The sequence below is a fragment of the Parambassis ranga genome, chromosome 15 (genome assembly GCF_900634625.1).
Source record: "Parambassis ranga chromosome 15, fParRan2.1, whole genome shotgun sequence".
NCBI classification, from domain to species: domain Eukaryota; kingdom Metazoa; phylum Chordata; class Actinopteri; family Ambassidae; genus Parambassis; species Parambassis ranga.
The window spans coordinates 7,654,622-7,671,455 of NC_041035.1; the positions used below are offsets into that span (position 1 = coordinate 7,654,622).

General features: G+C 41.8%; 1 protein-coding gene across 2 annotated transcripts; it reads left to right on the plus strand.

Moving 5' to 3' along the window:
* The first annotated feature begins 923 nt into the window (after positions 1-923).
* LOC114447342 (phosphatidylinositol 3,4,5-trisphosphate 3-phosphatase and dual-specificity protein phosphatase PTEN) lies at positions 924-11,148 on the plus strand. Of its 2 annotated transcripts, XM_028423559.1 has the most exons (10): positions 924-1,732; positions 5,372-5,456; positions 5,552-5,596; positions 5,693-5,736; positions 5,966-6,204; positions 6,395-6,536; positions 7,950-8,018; positions 8,536-8,702; positions 9,588-9,917; positions 10,113-11,144. In XM_028423559.1, exons 1-10 carry the CDS (start codon positions 1,654-1,656, stop codon positions 10,296-10,298), a joined length of 1,386 nt encoding a protein of 461 aa, XP_028279360.1. In that variant the 5' UTR covers positions 924-1,653; the 3' UTR covers positions 10,299-11,144. The 2 variants fall into 2 exon arrangements, with proteins under 2 accessions (XP_028279360.1, XP_028279361.1); XM_028423560.1 differs by lacking the exon at positions 7,950-8,018 and having other exon boundaries at positions 10,113-11,148.
* Positions 11,149-16,834: the final 5,686 nt, after the last annotated feature.

A 16,834-nucleotide genomic window follows, 5' to 3' on the forward strand; every position in this document is an offset into this window, starting at 1 on the left:
TGTTTCTAATGTGCAGTTTGCACAGCTGTCAGGGGGAGAAGAGCCTACTGGATTCCAGATGTAGTGTGATGTTTAATTAGAGTTCTTCAGGATAGGATTTTGCATTAAAGCTGGATGCAGTGTTAAGTTGAGTGGACAGAGCCTATGCAGTGACCTCTGCTGATTTCTCTTGAACTAACACTAGAGTGGGCTGCAGCCAACAGTTTCTTTGTCACTTATCATCAGGCTACATTTCAATCAATTAATGAGGATACCAGTGTGTATTTTTTTTTTAAGTTGACCATTAACATTGATAATCAAAACAGCCTACTTGGTGTTCAGTTTTCTGTTGCATGATGGTTGATTTATTATTTCAAGCCCCACGTGCCCTACTGTACAAATATGATGTTTTAATTTAGTGACGTTTTAATCGTGTTCCGTATTGTAAATAGTGTCCTTGCAGTGTGTAAACAGCGTTATAAATTAAAATTGACATAAGAGAAGGCTCTATTAAAAAATGGCCGGAAATACGGTAATGTATATATTTATACATTTGTAAGTATATTTTTATATTATATAAATGAATTCTAAATATAATTTTAGTTATGTCACGATGATTTGCTACGTTGCGAAATGACAGTTTAAACCGCGAAAAGTGACATTATGTTGGAAACTTCCCTAATTAGAGCCACACGTGATCACTTTGACAGAAGGGAGCGTCGCACACGAACAGACTTTATCCTTCCGCCAGATGCACGAAACCATTCAAATGTTGCGCTTCTCGAGGTTAAAACAATAACATATTTAAGAAGTAACTTAGCATCACTTTATATTAATTGTTGAATTAATATTATATAATTCTGCATTCACTAGCTTTAATTAAGCTGGGGGGACTATACAGTGAAGGCGGCGGGATATGTGTTCTAAAATCCCAGCCTGCTCTACCTTCTTTTTTTCCTTCGGTGGAGGCCATGATGGGAGCCTGAGAGTTCAGCTGGAGCGAGAGGAACGAGAAAAGAAGATGATTACCCGGGACGGAACTGTCAAACCAGCCTGTGCAGATTTTTGATCTTTGTATAACTATATACATTTAAGGTGGAGCCTGTCACTTTTTTTCAGATGTGTTTTTGGCAATCAGTCGATGACAATGTTGAATCGTTAGGAGGCTTTTGGATCGAAAAAGGAGGTAGCATTCGCTATTGTTGCTAGCTAGCTGCGCTAGCTAGCTAGTTAGCTAGCGAGCTAGCTACATCTTAGTGACTGGATACGGGTTTTAGAGAACCGGTGAGTTCTCTTTTCTGCTGTCAATCGCGGCAGCTGCCATCGAGCCAACAGCTTGGACCGTGTCTGGCTTCTAAGTTTTTTTTTTCAGCGGACAACTGCATGTATTTTATTCGGGGGTGTTTGCAAAACGAATTGCAGGATTGGGAAAGTCGGGCCTGCACGGAGGAGCAGAGCAAGGCCCGTCTTTATGATCCAGAGGAAGCCTTTCTAATCCTACCGACGGCCACTGCTAGCTCTGCTGGCTAGCACGTCTGTGCGAGGACTTGCAAAATTCAGCAGCCAACGACCCAGAGCAGACCTACTGACTGCGACATACACGACCATAGAGCCAATACTCGATAAACCTGTTATCATCATTTTTCCACATATAGACTCCTGTCACCTGCTACAATGGCTGCGATTATAAAAGAAATGGTCAGCCGGAACAAAAGGAGATACCAAGAGGATGGTTTCGACCTGGACTTAACATGTATCCTTTCATGCGTTCCTCATTTTCAGCGCATTCTGTGCATTGATTAGATAATGTGTATTAATTGCATTAACTGCTAGTAATGGAGCAGGATGGTCAGTGGAGTAAAGTAAGGATAGTTAGCTTTCCTGCTACTTAAGTTAGCTAGCTGGCTAGTTGGTTAGACGGCGTAGCTTTGCTGTCACCCAGTATGTTTAAAAGATGGTGGATCTGTCAAACCAGCACGCATAAATGTCACAGCTGGATCCCCCCGTTCAGATGGACATTGGTGTGTCTTGCAAACGACAGGGTATTTAATCTGCATACCAGTCACCCAGTGGTGGACTGGCTGGAGGTTGTCAAATGATGAGTGGGATCTAGTCAGTATTTTTAATCAAAGGTGCTTGCAAGGAGATAGATGGTGTTCAGTGCGTGTTTATCTCTGTTCAGTGTTCTGTATACTGTGCTTTGCCATACATCTTGATAGAGTTGAATTTTAATAAGGTAGGTATCTGTTTTTTTTGTGATAGGATTGTAAAAATGTCTCTCTCAGCCTTTTCTCACTCACTGTGCTCTCTTTCGGTGAGCATTCAGCGATCAGATCATAAAATGAGAAGCACTGTTCAATTCTGATCCCTTCTACAGAAATACAGATTTTTCTAGATTTAAGAATTGGCATTTCAGCCTCATGCAGGATTTTGGATAGTACTGGTTCACTACTGCAGTATCGCTGGTGCTAAAGTTGATACACTGACTTATTTGACTGGTGATAAACTAGATCAGCAACTGCTGTGGTTGACCAAGACCAGCTAAATGCATAATGTAATGTGTGACAGTGCTTAGAGTGGGCCATGGTTACAATCAGGGTGGAAATGCACTTGTCATTTTTGCAAGGATGTGTAACTGCCATTTTGAGTTTTTGCATTTTACAGTCAATCTGCTAGCATTTATTGGTTATTTTTTCAAAGGACTGATAAAGTAACTTATATCCCATCTCTCAGATATGACAGTCTGCTGTTTTTTTAGCTAACTGATATAAAGTGGGCTGTGGGATATTGTACGTTAGACCAAATCATTAATCTAAAGTCAAATCAAGGAAAAACCTGTGGCAAATAGAGGTGCAGCACTATCTACTTCCCTACAGCACAAACAGGACTTATTATTTGCAGACATATTATTTGCAGACATAAATTATATTTATTGTAAATGTTGTGTTTTACCTGGAGAGCCTGGTTGAGAGGTGTATTTTCTTTTCTTTGAAAAGTAGAAATATAAATAGAAACATGCTGAAGTGATTTCAGGTGGATCTGTCACCTATGATGTATGTGTGACTGTAAATGCTAAACTGTGCCACAGTACTTGATCAGATGTTTGCCACCTGCTTTTATAATGTGGTAAATCTAATGTCAGGTCTGTCGGTGGCAGGGCTCTGTGGTGTGCCTCTACAGCTGTTTTTGTGCAGGTGTAAAAAAAGGGGGCACACTACTCAAAAGTGTCATCTTTCTTTGTCTTGGAAGTCTCTTCTTGTTCAGATGTGGGCCCTTTCGAACTCTCCCTTTTATCATTTTTGGCATGGGTGTCTAAAAACAATATGGGCTCTCTGCAGTTATGTAATGCAGTATCACAGTTCTGGGAATTGCCCTTAAAATAGAGTTGCCAGTGATCTTGTATCAGCATTGCTGTCTGAGTGCTCTTTCCCTCGCTTACCCTCTCAACCCACCACCTCTCCTTTTGCTCTTTTTCTTTACTACTCCCACTGTAATCCTCCCTCCCAGTGCATGCCCCCTTTCCTCTGCTCTCCTCCTTTTCCTGTCCTGCCTACCTCCTTCTCCTCCTCACTTAGCGCTCTTGCCGGTTCCCACTCTCCCTTTCCCCCCTTCTCCTCTCTTGCTCTTAGTTGTGGATTTGGCGTGTGCATAGTGCAGAGGCAGGGCTGGCTTTAAAGAAAAAGGGATGCCTAAAACGGCAGATTTTCTTTTTCCCCCCTCCTACTTAGAGCTTCCGTCAAGGGTCCCGCATATGCGTTTCCTCTCAGCTGCAGAGACCAAGCCCCCTGTGCTCTGGGCTGAGGCTCTCCTGGGAGCTGTGGAGCTTTTTAAAACACTTAGAATAGTCTGACTGGGATCAGTTTGCCTGTAGGTCCAAAGGGTTAGAGTAGCCCATTAAATAGCATAGAAAACCTGCATTCTGCTCCTAATTAGGTCTGTGAGGCATTAATGTGCAGGATTATGGAGCAGCATATACAGATAGGCTGTTGTGGAAGTAGATTGGCAATATGTAAATAATACTATAGATTTGCTGTTGGGCTTGTTGAAATCTGGTTGTATTTAGACTCTCATTTAATTCCTTTTAAAAGGAATCTGTTGGTTTTTTCATAGTTGGTTCAATGTGACAGCTGTCATGCGGTTGACATCATCTACCTGTTCTAGATATCAACATTTTTCTGCACCTACAGGTTTGCTGATGAAACAGTGAGGTGTGTCAGCCGTGAAAAGTATGTTTTCTTGTGCAGGTACTTGATATGTATATGTGCACATTGGCAAAGTTGAGGATTGTATACTGCACCCGCCAGCCTCTGTCCTCACCACAGCTGTCGGATGTGTGTGTCAAATTTTTCTGACCAGTTAAAAAGTGATTTTTAACTCTGGGGGGGAAAAAAGGTCTGCTCAGAATGAAACACATCCAATTAGAAATATTCAGCTCTCCTATATTTGACACCATGGCACAGGAAGTGTAAGTAAAGGTTGCCCTTTAGTCAGTGGTTAAAGTGTGAAATCGCACAGCTTAGGGTGACAAGCAGACTTTAGTTACAGGTAGGCGTTGCAGCCGAGCCTCGAAGACATGCATGCCAACAGAATTATTCTTTTCATTGCAACATGACACTCACGAGCCTTTAAGATTTTAAGTATGTCAACCTAATATTTGGCCACAACATTTTTCATCACTGACCTGTGCTATCCCCCCCATTCAGTGACAGAAGGCAGCTGTGAAGGCAGCCGAGGTGTAGCATGCACAAAGTGGTGCAACCAGAAGTTAAACTGGTTGTGTGATAGATAAAGTACTGCTTTCCATTTATACATAGTAGTATGTCATAGAAACCGACAGTTACTTCAGCTGCAGCTCAGCAGTCAGAGCACAAAGCATTTTTGTTTCAGTTTTTTTTTCCTACCTGTGTGTCTTCATGTTACCTGCATTTAATATCACAGATATTCAAATTAGTCTTCACTGAGCTCAAAAGAGAGATAAGCCAAACATTTGCAATCATCCCAATATAACTTTGGGCTCTAAAAATACATACAGGTCAGGGAGCGGAGACTCTCCTCGTGCACCCACATGTGGGCCTGGCTGAAGTAGGAGCGCCGTTACTCTTGTCCTCTCTGCCTGCTTCTCACTGTCAAGGCCATCTGTCACAACACACACTCACACTGATCAGCACCCTTTCTCTGTGCCTCCCATCTATCCATACCTACAAGAACACCCTCATTTTGACATTCTTTTTTTTTCATCACTGCATTATTTTATGCTCTTCTTTATGTTACATGCCTGTCAAACATGCAGGTTTTTGTTTTAATATTTATTTATTAAATATTTCCTTTTTTGTGAAGGCCTGATTCCCACAGCCATGCACAGTGTACATTTCCTTGACCCCTGCCTGAACAGATATCTACCCAAACATCATTGCTATGGGCTTTCCAGCAGAGAGACTTGAAGGCGTGTACAGAAACAATATAGACGATGTAGTGCGGTGAGTGATCAAAGAAAATGGAAGTGCGTTAATTTTTATACATGTGGCCAGTACTGATGTGTCCTCTATCTGGTCACCTTCATTTCTTTAAACAGGTTTTTGGATTCAAAGCATAAAAACCATTACAAAATCTACAACCTGTAAGTGTTCCACATTCTGTTTGTATCTGAAGTGGTCTTGTTTACTTTTCAACTTCCTCTGTGATCGTTAACTGGAGTTTGTTCTTCCCATTTCAGCTGTGCAGAAAGACACTACGATGCTGCCAAATTTAACTGCAGAGGTACGCTGCTTTACATCTTCTACAAATGCTTCCTCTCTTTAAAGCAGCAGCCTGATCACACACGTTAAAAATCCCACATAATGTCCACTGTATTTTCCTTGCTGTGCTGTGCTGTCTTCTCTGACCTGTTTATATTGTGTTTGTTTTTATTGTTTACCTCTTTTTTTGTTTGCTTTTTTTACTTCTCTTATTACCACTTTGCTTGGATCTGCATCTCTTCACGCATCAGTTGCACAGTACCCTTTCGAAGACCACAACCCTCCTCAGCTGGAGCTAATTAAACCATTTTGTGAAGACCTGGACCAGTGGCTCAGCGAGGATGACAATCACGTGGCGGCCATCCACTGTAAGGCTGGGAAGGGCCGCACTGGAGTCATGATCTGCGCTTATCTCCTCCATCGTGGCAAATTCCTGGAGGCCCAAGAAGCACTTGACTTTTATGGTGAAGTCAGGACAAGGGACAAGAAGGTGAGACAAGAAAATGAAATGCCTCTAACACATCAGTTTACTTTAGATCACTGTATGTGTTTTTTAGATTTGAAATGTGTATTATTAAAACCCTAGCATTGTGCTAACTCCCTGCTACAAATGAATCTTAAAAGTTGACACTTGAAGACCTTATGTTTTAAGTCACCGTTTGCATGTTTATTTGTTCCAGGGAGTAACAATCCCAAGCCAGCGCCGCTACGTCTACTACTACAGCTACCTACTGAAGCACCAGCTAGAGTACAAGCCGGTGGCGCTCCTCTTCCACAAAATGGTGTTTGAGACTCTCCCCATGTTCAGCGGGGGCACCTGCAGTGAGTCACTCTCATGTTCATCTTCAACTCCAAAAACTAGGGCGTAGGCATGCATACAGGCCGCTGTTCAAACGGAGTGAGAATGTGTGCGCACAGTGCTCTGTAGGGTTCACCCACGCTATACAGTGTAGCACTGTAAAACAGAGTGGGTCATGTATGGTCAGGATGAGTTGCCCGGTGCCAGGTTTAAGAAAGGAAAAAAGAAAAAAGTGTGGCCAAATGTGCAACATATTTGGACCTTTAAATAATAGGGGCACAAAGCCTGCATTTAAAAACTATTGAATGATGTGCACACTTCAACAGGAAATTTAAAGTGATGTTAAACACATAAGATGTTTTTTTATAGATTCTATTAGCTCAGTTGAGTTGAGCAATAATATAATTAATGCACCACAATCATAATTTTTCAGCTTTCTCAGAGCAAGCAACTTTTATAGAAACCAGATTATGTGTGGTTTCATTTCATTTTCTGCACGCTGTATTCAAAATAGTTGCAATGTGCACTGTTTAAACAGAGCAGAGTGCTGTAGCAAGCAAGAGACAGATAATTTACTTAACTGGGAAGTAACATAAGAGTCATTAAAAAGTGAAATATTTTGGTGATTTTATTTTTGTATACAGTTGCTCAGAATTCAAGTGTTTATAAGTCGCTGAGTTTATTCCTTCAATCCAGAGTGTTTGCACATCACTGCATGTTTGCATGTAGCATGAGTGGACTGTAGAATGGTGTGTGTGTGCAAACATTTGGTCTTGTTGTCCCGTTTTGCTGGTAGAGTTATATAGGCAAAAAAATGTTGGCATAACTGACATAATGATTCTTTTTCACCCCTTTATCTTACATGTGTTTATGTCATGTTTTGCTGTATCTACAGGCAAATCTTCTCAAATGTGTCTGAGTCACATAGTGTTGTGCTATCCTTCTATCTGAATTTGTCCATTTTTAGCTGGTCAGAAAAAGCACCTCTTCTTCCTTCATGTCTTTGGCTTTCCCACCCTAACACCTGACTGCACTCCACAGCCCTGAGTATTGATTCTTCTGTTTCCTGCTAACCATCTCCTTATACAAAAAAGGCCCTATTCTGAGTTTGACGTCTTCATATTGATGCACACACATTACTCATTTTCTAGCCTCACAACAGCCATAAAAAGGAGCTAGTTGGATATTAAGTGCACATCACACATTCCAGATTGTTCTGTGGTTGCAGTCTACAGTTCCTCCACTTTTCCTTCCCCTTCTCACAGTATATGCTAGGTGTTATGTCGAAATCTGAAAATGCTCACTCTTCCACTTAAACGACTTTTCAATGTATGTTGTTGCAGATGTAAATATTTGTGTTTGTGCCTGCTGTGCTGTCAAGCCACTGACAGGCCATTCAGGCCCTTTTTGTGATAATCTCCTTCTTTCTCTCTAAGGGGACAGTACCGTTAAAAACAGGAGCGAGCCGACCCCTCAGGGCTTCAAGAAAGGGAATTGGCATTGGGGTAAATGAGCCTTTCATCCGTTATTGTTGTTATTATTTTAGTGGTTTGCATTTTTATGGCTGCAGAGATACAGTAGGGAGGAGCAGTCAGAATGTAGACATGTTGCTTAGATGGATATGAAATGAGGCAAGACCTCCCAACACCTCCCTACCCAGACAAGAAGAGGAAAGGGTTAAAATTCTGCAATGTGTTGCGCTGGTCAAAGACCAAACCATGATTGTCTATCAGAATAGGGTCATGTGTCTCTGGTTCTGGGTCTCTTTGGGTGTTACATTTTGTGGTCTGCTACTTTCCCCTTTCTCCTCCTTAATTTAATGTTTTTGCACTTATCCAGTGGGGTGGCGGTGGTGGCCTGTTGCTTTTGTCAAACTCTTGTAATAACACTGTTACCCTGTCTCTCTCTCCTGATTCACTCCCTGCTCCTCTGTCACTCACTCCTTCTTATGCTTTCTGTCTTAAATCTCACATATCTCTCACTTCGCTCCTGTACAACCTTAACACTTTTCTTTTTTTGCAGATCCCCAGTTTGTGGTCTATCAACTGAAAGTCAAGATCCACACGTCAAACCCCGCTCACACACAGCGCGAGGACAAGCACATGATTTTTGAATTCCCCCAGCCGCTGCCCGTTTGCGGAGACATTAAAGTGGAGTTCTTCCATAAACAAAGTAAAATGATGAAGAAGGTGAGTTTATTTCAGCTGTTACATGTGCTGATGTCTGCTAAATAAAAGTATTTCATTCTAGCACTTTCCTGCCGAGTGCCAACTGCAATCTCATTAGTGGCAAAAAATCCATTTATCAGGGCTTTCAGTTGATTCAATTATTTAATTGCAACTGACAGATCCATAGCCAATTTGCAATAAATCTGTTATTTGTTCTAAATGTGCATTAAAGGTATGATTTTTGAGATTTTAGTTAATTTTACACAAGTGGCCTATTTCTGTGTGAGGGAAACGAATTTCTTCTCAGGGGTGTTTGTTTTGTCCATATACACTGTTAATGCTGCCTCACTTCCTGATTTCCAAAACTACAGCCACGTGCTGAGAGTCAAGGAGTTTGTGCTATCATGCTAAATTTAATAGGTTTGTTGTTAATGTTTGTATTATATCACCAAAAGCTGATGATAATGTGTCCAAAAACTATTCAAATATGAATTATCTGCATTGGGCATGGGTCTTCTCCACCATGGGCAGATAATACTGGAGGTTCTTTTGAGTTGATCATTTGTTGTCTGTCCTGCTGCCTTAAATTTTCAAATGCATATTAATACACAGCAGAAAATAGACCCCAACAAATGTTCTATTTACTCCACTTTGAGTAATATTTGCTCAAAACTACAGTGGCCAAGGGCTTGGTAATGTCCTGAAATAGCCTTTTTTTTCTTTTTTTAAAGAAAAACACTATTTTTGTTAGTAGCTTTGAGAGATTCACATCTTCTCTAGAACAAATACGCTTGGGGCTGAGACTAATGCATGGTTGGTTTGTTACCGGATTTGTTGATAATAAGAATTTCGTTTTGACAATTTTCTTATTAATGAACCGTGTTGTCACCTCTTGTGATTCTTCAGGACAAAATGTTTCACTTTTGGGTGAATACATTTTTCATCCCTGGACCAGAGGAGAGCATGGACAAGATGGAGAATGGTGCAGTGAACAATGCAGAGAGCCAGCAAAGAGGACCGGGACCGGGCCAGGGCCAGCCACAGACCGCCGAGTCCAGGGACGGCTGCAGGGAAAGCGGCAGGGACAGCTGCAGGGAAAGCGGCAGGGACGGCTGCAGGGAAAGTGGCAGGGACAGCGACAGGGACAGGGACTACCTCATCCTGACGCTCACAAAGAATGACTTGGACAAGGCCAACAAAGACAAAGCTAACCGCTACTTCTCGCCAAACTTCAAGGTAAGCACGGATGGAGTTTAGATCCAATTAAGATATTAGTTCAACAAAAGGATTTAGTGATAACTGTAAGTCTGTTGTTGAGTAGGCTAATTGCTGTGCTTTCATATCGGTGTGTAGTTTTTAAAGTATGATTACTGCTATGGAAAGTAATCTGTCTCGCTGCACAGACTAAAGTTTAGTTGTCTTAATTTCCAGGTGAAGTTGTATTTTACGAAAACCGTGGAGGAGCCTTCGAATTCTGAGGCTAGCACTTCGACATCCGTCACCCCGGACGTTAGCGACAATGAGCCAGACCATTATCGATACTCTGACACCACTGACTCTGATCCGGAAAATGAACCTTTTGATGAAGAGCAGCACACGCAAATCACGAAAGTGTGAACTCTTTTTAAACAGGAAAAGAAGAAATTATACACCAGAAAAAAGGAGAAAACTTGAATATAAACTCAAAAGAAGAACCTTTGTCCCTTCCCTCCCCCAGATGGCAATAGAATATCATCATGTCAAATGCCAACTTTAGGGAAAAAAAGATAAATATCCTGACCAATATATTGTTTTTTTTATTTTTCTTTTTTTCTTTGGCACGGCCATGTTCCATGTGCGAGGTATTGACACTGTTGCCCCATGGGAAAAGGTGCTGTAGCTATAAAAATGTGTTTATATATATATACATACGTATATGTATATACATATATACATGCATATATAAACAAACTTTTTTGTGTCAAAGACAATGGAAAGAGTACCACAATCAGGAGATGGGAGTTGAAGTGTGGGAGAAGTTAGAATGATATACTAGGACTATGCTGCTCCTTCTCCTGTCTAAACCAAGGCCAGTGCTGCAGTCACTTTGTTTCACTCCCTCTCTGCTCCTCCTCTCCTTCTCCTCTCATCTTTTACTCTCCCACCCTCCATCCTTTCCTCCTTCCTATATTCCTTTACTGTGAATGCTTCTTGTGCTCTTTGCAGGCTGTCTCACGTGACTTTTGGCCTTTGTGCAGTGCAAACTGCATGCGGGCAGTGGGTTTGGGGTGGGCGGGGTTATGAAGAGGCTGTGATGATGTCTAAAGCATTGCCATTCCTGTTCCCACTGTGTAAGCGTTAAATTATGCAGAACAAGGCATCCCATGTAATTGTTAATGTTTTTTTTATCCTAAGATAATAAAAATATAATACACAAAACAGCAGGGAGACAAGTGTTTGCAATAATGTCGACACTACATTTAAAGGACAGTGGTGATTTGCATGTATTGGAATGGGCGTCCATCCCTAATAAATGTATGCAATGTTGTCTTTTCTTAAAGAAATCAGCTTTGAGATGTGTCTTCTGCGTGGGGTTCCCCAGTGCTTTGAGTCATGCTCAGAAAATTACATCAGAGGTTTATGTAATACTCTCCCTTAATGCAGAAAGAGAATACATTTTCTAATATGCAGTTGTCATCAGGTGGTGAGGCCACTGCGGTCTTTTAACTTAACACCACTACTGTCAAGTGAAGTCACACTTTCAAGAGACGGCACCCAGACGCTCCAATCTGAATTTTAGCTTGTGTGAAATGGAGCGTTTGTGGGGGAGAAAAAAATATGTGTATGAGCACTGCGCTTGGTGAGAAAAATGCTGTAAAGCAGGTTGTCGTTGCAGCTGTTGGAGCTGTGTTAACAGTAACTTCCTGCTTTAAAGGTCAGTGCTGCAAATAGCGGTGGGACCTGAGGTAGGGAAGTGATGGAAAGATTGTTATTAAAAGTTCAACTAAGAGCAAAGAACCTACTTCAAACAAATAACACTGATTTAACTTTGTTTTGTTTGTGCTGGACATCTGCATTAATGCCAGGCTTTCAGAACACAGACAGAAATCTATTGATTATAAATGCAACTAATTCAGACTTGACTTGTAATTGCAGTTAATGCTTCCAGGTAACAGGACATTTACATTTCCTGAATTATTTCAGAGTAAACTGATCCCTGAACTGTGTTTAAAAACACTGTCAGCCAAAGGCTGGCTGACTGCATGCAGAATGGCTGCTGCTGGTTAATCAAGGCGTTCTCCACATGAAATGAGCAGAGGAAGGAAAGGCTACCAGCCCAGGAGGGAGGAGTGCGGGGCCTTGTGTAGACGAGTCTGCTCTGCTCACAGGGTTGTGTGACTCCCCAAATGAAAGAGTAACAGGATTAACAACCATGTCGCTGTGATAGGAGAGCACAGAGTGGCAAGACCCTGGCTAAAGCATGGCCCAGAGTCTCCTGATAATAAAATAAAGTATGAATTAAACATATATATTTAAAAAAAAAATGTTCCACCCCCAGAGGCTGGCAGTCACATAATCCCCTTCTGCTCTATTAAGACTCAGTCCCCGGCTCTTTGGTGTTGATAGAGACATCAAAGCTAACCAGTGCAGCGTCAAATGAGACAGGCAGCAGTCGCAGGGGCCCGGCTGTAATTGGCTGAGCTGAGAAGGAGAGAGAGACTCTGGTAGATTAATAATGGATGTGGTGTGCAGGGTTAAGAGATGCCTTAGCTCTCCACAGGCAGACTGAGAAGAAGGAAGAGCCTTACTCTTCATCAAACACAACCACAGCCGAAGCAGCACCTGAAATATTCATCCAAATCAATGTTCAGCTTCATTTGTATTGTGTTGAAAGACAATGTCGACACATCTTCTGAGATGAGACAAAGATGGAAGCAGGGATATTATCTGGAAGCTGAACAGGGACTATAATATACTGTTTTATGGTAATGATATGACTTTTAGGCTGGATATGTATTTTATTTCTGTATAATTACTGGTTAAAAATCCTCACAGCTCTGGTGTTTAAATGATTTTACATTGTATACTTGGTAAAGTTTCACCCCTTATGGTGGCCCCTGAGGGACAGTATGAAGGAAGAAATGTAAATGGAGACACTTTGCCGTCCCATTTTGCCGTGAATGATATTTATGGCAATTTATGGTAATTCAGTTGTTAGCATTGGCTCAGTGGGTCTCCTGCTCAAACTTTGCAACAGTGTGACCAGGCCTTAAGTAAAAAATTATTAGTGATTACTATGTATAATGTGATATTGACCTGCTTGGAGTAATTTATCAGGCACGACCTTTATTATGTTGTTTTCTTTTTTATGGCCCAACATATTTTTATCCACTATACGGTGAAAATATTAGGGCCAGCACCAAACACAGAGCTTCAAGCATAGTTATTATGACAAAATGAGGGGGTGGGGAGTGTGTGTGTGTCTGTGTGTGTGTAGGGGGGTCAGTTTGGCCTACAAGAAGAAGATAAACCCAAGCTGGTAACCCCATTTCTCTTCCATCTGTTGGTAGCAGTTGTAGAGCATGGCTGCACTCACCAGGACCTGGCAACCCATCCCCCAAGCTCTCTTTCTCTGGCTGACTGCACAGCTGTGTTGCGTTTGGATTAGGCCAAGAATAAAACAGGAAGTAGAAATTAAACAAAAGCTTAAACACACACACACACACACACTGTAAGTTACCAAAGACTCTGCAGCGTCACAAGTGACAGTCTGTGGAAAAACATGCACACACCCACACATGTGGACCACCACACACACATACTGTATATATACACAGTACACTGCAGCATTAAAGTCTCACAATGCATTCTAACACGGGCCCAGCAAGGACCACAGGCATATCATTTCACTGTGCCCACACATGTGGTACTTTTTACATGCTAACTGCCTCGCCCATGGAGGGATGAGGCACAACATACCACAATTACTTAATTTATTCTAATAAACACAAAAAATACTGCACAGTATTCTGATACATGTATTTTCTAATCTGTATTTTTATGCTGAAATTCTGATTTTAATTCTGATTTATATTCTGAGAATATTTGTTTTTCTGCTGTGAACTTGGGCCTTCTTTTTAACAAATCCTCTGCATGGTTTCTCTTTTTTTGTGTGTGTGAATACACCAAAATAGCCCGGCGATAGCGCACAGGAACTATGCTGAATAAGGAAGTGGAATTAGGAAGAAGAAGAAGACGTTTGGAAACGTCGATGTTTATTTGGCGTTAGTGTGCATTTGATGGAAATCCATTAAAGTGCTTCTCGTCATGACTTGGATCAAGTCTTAATGAATATACGGTAAATGTTTTCAGATGTTACTTTTTACTGTCAAGACCTGAGTCACCTAATGAGTCACACAGGCTGTGTTAGTGTGTGAGTTTTTGTTGACATGGATATGCCAGCATGCTTTCTCAGTCTGTGTGTGTTTATGTGCGTCTTCATGAATAAGAGAAGCACATGGAAACACTTACTGTATTGCTGTCGCCACTGGTCCCTCCGCTTTCTCCCTCTCCCTCTCTCTCTCTCCCACACACACACACACTTATTCTTTCTATGTGATCAATGAAGAGCACATATGTGTCCATTGTACTGAAGAATAGTCAACATGCATAGCCAGAGGCCAAGAACATGGAACAGAGTGTATCAGCTTTACCAAAAGGCTCTGCTTACAGTACATGCTTACAACACAGCACACATTCACACACTCATCATACAGCAGGAACCTGCTTTGTGTTTAGCCTAGGAAGACGGTGGTGAAGAGTGCTGCTGCTGCTGCTGCAGGGCTCTTATGCATATCCGTGTGAATTTGTGTGAAAATGTATGTTCATATGCATCAGACTGCACTTTGACAGGCTCTGTTCTCTACCTGACTTTTACTCTGAAATCTTAGAGCGGGTGTAATCCTTCCCCCGAGCCTTCTCCTCCTCACTCTCTTCCCCTCTCTCCATCTAGTGTCATCAGGAGGGTAATATGAGGCATATGGCTGCTGATGACAGTCCCTAATCCTCACGCTGATAACTGATAGTTACCCCGCACACTCCTCACCCCCCATCTCATCCTTATATACCAAGAACAAGGGAGTGAGATGCAAGCATGTCTGCTGATACTCTTTGCTCAGCCTCAGCGTCTCTCCGCTCTGTGTCTGTCCCAGCTGAGAGTCATTATCTGAAATGACTTGATGCGAGGATGGCTGATGGACAAGAGCGATATTAATGTTTGTGCTGGAGAGTTAAAGTTAGAAACGATACCGCAGACTTTCAGAGTTCTAGAGAACAGAAACTGCTGCAGGCTCTTAGCACTTACAAAAACAAACTGCAAACGCTGAACATAGCAGTAGATGTAGTCAATTTAGTGTAGCAGTCATAACGGGCTGTGTACAAGTTGACATATTGTGGTGATGATGTCAAAAAAGCAGCCATCCAGCTGCCTCTCAGAGTGACAGACCACGTGAATAAGGAAATCAGAAATTACCATACATTTTTTAAAGGCTAATGTATTTGTTGGTTTGGTGGTAGTAAAAGTTTAGATTTGCAACCACCTTCAGCGCATGAAGTGTTTAATGTGTCCCTTCTGGGCTCCTGTAGAAACAAGCGTGCTATATTTACAGTACAATTCATAGTTAACAGTTATCATACACTAATGAAAACCTTAATAATGTATTAAGTGAGTATTAAGTGAGCCTGTTTACTCGTTCAACTTCTCCTACACTGGTATTAAAAGTATAAAAGATTTTGTACTTTCAGTCTTGAGAGTTACATAATTCAGCAAAATGTCTCAGGAATAGCACTTATTGCTAATATCTATCTGTCGTTTTCTGTCATTAGCTGCTCTTAGCCACCATTACAGCAAAATCCCCTGAGATACTGAAATGAGCCGGTGAGCTTTTATAGCTTACAAGTCCCACTTTTCATGTTTTTTTTCTTAGCTTTAGTTTAGCCTGATGTAAGAATGAAAGGCACTGACCTGATGATGCTCAGGGACACACCAACAGAAAGGATTCATGTCATTCTTATGTCTTAATAATTCATATGAGCCAAGTAGCTTAGCATAACGATCAGAGGAATAAACTCACCTGCAGGCTCTAAATATTAACATGTTTTATTTTGTTTATTTTACTCATGCAAAACCAAAGTACAGTGTCCTTGCTTTGTGTTCAGATGTTTTACAATGCTGTGTGTGCTTATTTAAACCATTTTAACACTGTAAACTAATCGTTCTCTTATGTTTACTCTTATCCCAGTATTGGATGACACCTCTGAGAGAAGCTGAGGGCCGATTCTGGTACGTTTACTGTGTGTACAGTGTACTTGTACAGACAAGTGACATACTTTCTGGAGGCCTCGTGGATGTCAGTCACAGAAGTGGGTAAGCATGGTCCATCCTCTCATTTGGAGCCTGCCAGTCAGCAAGCTACTCAACCAGCCCTTAAACCAGCCAGCCAGAGCTTTTTAAAGGGCCTGTGATTTGACAGAATCCCGTGGGGGGAGATGGGTGGATTAGGATTAGCAGCTGTTTCCCCTCAAACAGTGGAGAAGATACGCTATAGCTACACCATGCTGATGGCAAATTAATAGATGAATAGAACATGCGTGCGTCGTCTCAGATAATGTGCTAAAGCTCCCCATTTCATAAATAGTGAGGAAGGTGTCCTTTTCTTGAACCCGGCTGTGTGGATCGGCTGTCACACTCATTTTGAGTAGCAGGGAGGGAAGCAAAGGCATATTGTGGCCGTGAGAAAGGTTTAAAACATCATCACTTTAATCTGGGAGCACAAAGCCAGCTACAGATTATGCTCCTGCCTCTCTAGCGATTCTGCCGCAGATCGGTTTAGATGACCCACTAACACCCTCAGAGACAGGGGCTTTTAACCCCAAACAAACACCGATAACAAGCAGCCATCAAATGAGAACACACACATCAAGCACACACACACACACACACACATTATCCGCAACCACGGATCCCATACACATTGGCTGCACCCACCCACAGCTTCCAAAAACACATAAATACATACACACAGAGGACACCCATGGCACATGCTCACAGCCACAGACAATAACAGATGAACACACAGGCTTATGTCAGTTCCACTTGCATCCATTTCTGGCTA

Excerpts from the sequence above, each read along its gene's own strand:
- LOC114447342 (XM_028423559.1), top strand. The coding sequence starts at position 1,654 with ATGGCTGCGATTATAAAAGAAATGGTCAGCCGGAACAAAAGGAGATAC. Across the intron at positions 5,597-5,692 it reads CATTACAAAATCTACAACCT|CTGTGCAGAAAGACACTACG; the intron begins GTAAGTGTTCCA and ends TTCCCATTTCAG. Across the intron at positions 5,737-5,965 it reads TGCCAAATTTAACTGCAGAG|TTGCACAGTACCCTTTCGAA; the intron begins GTACGCTGCTTT and ends TTCACGCATCAG.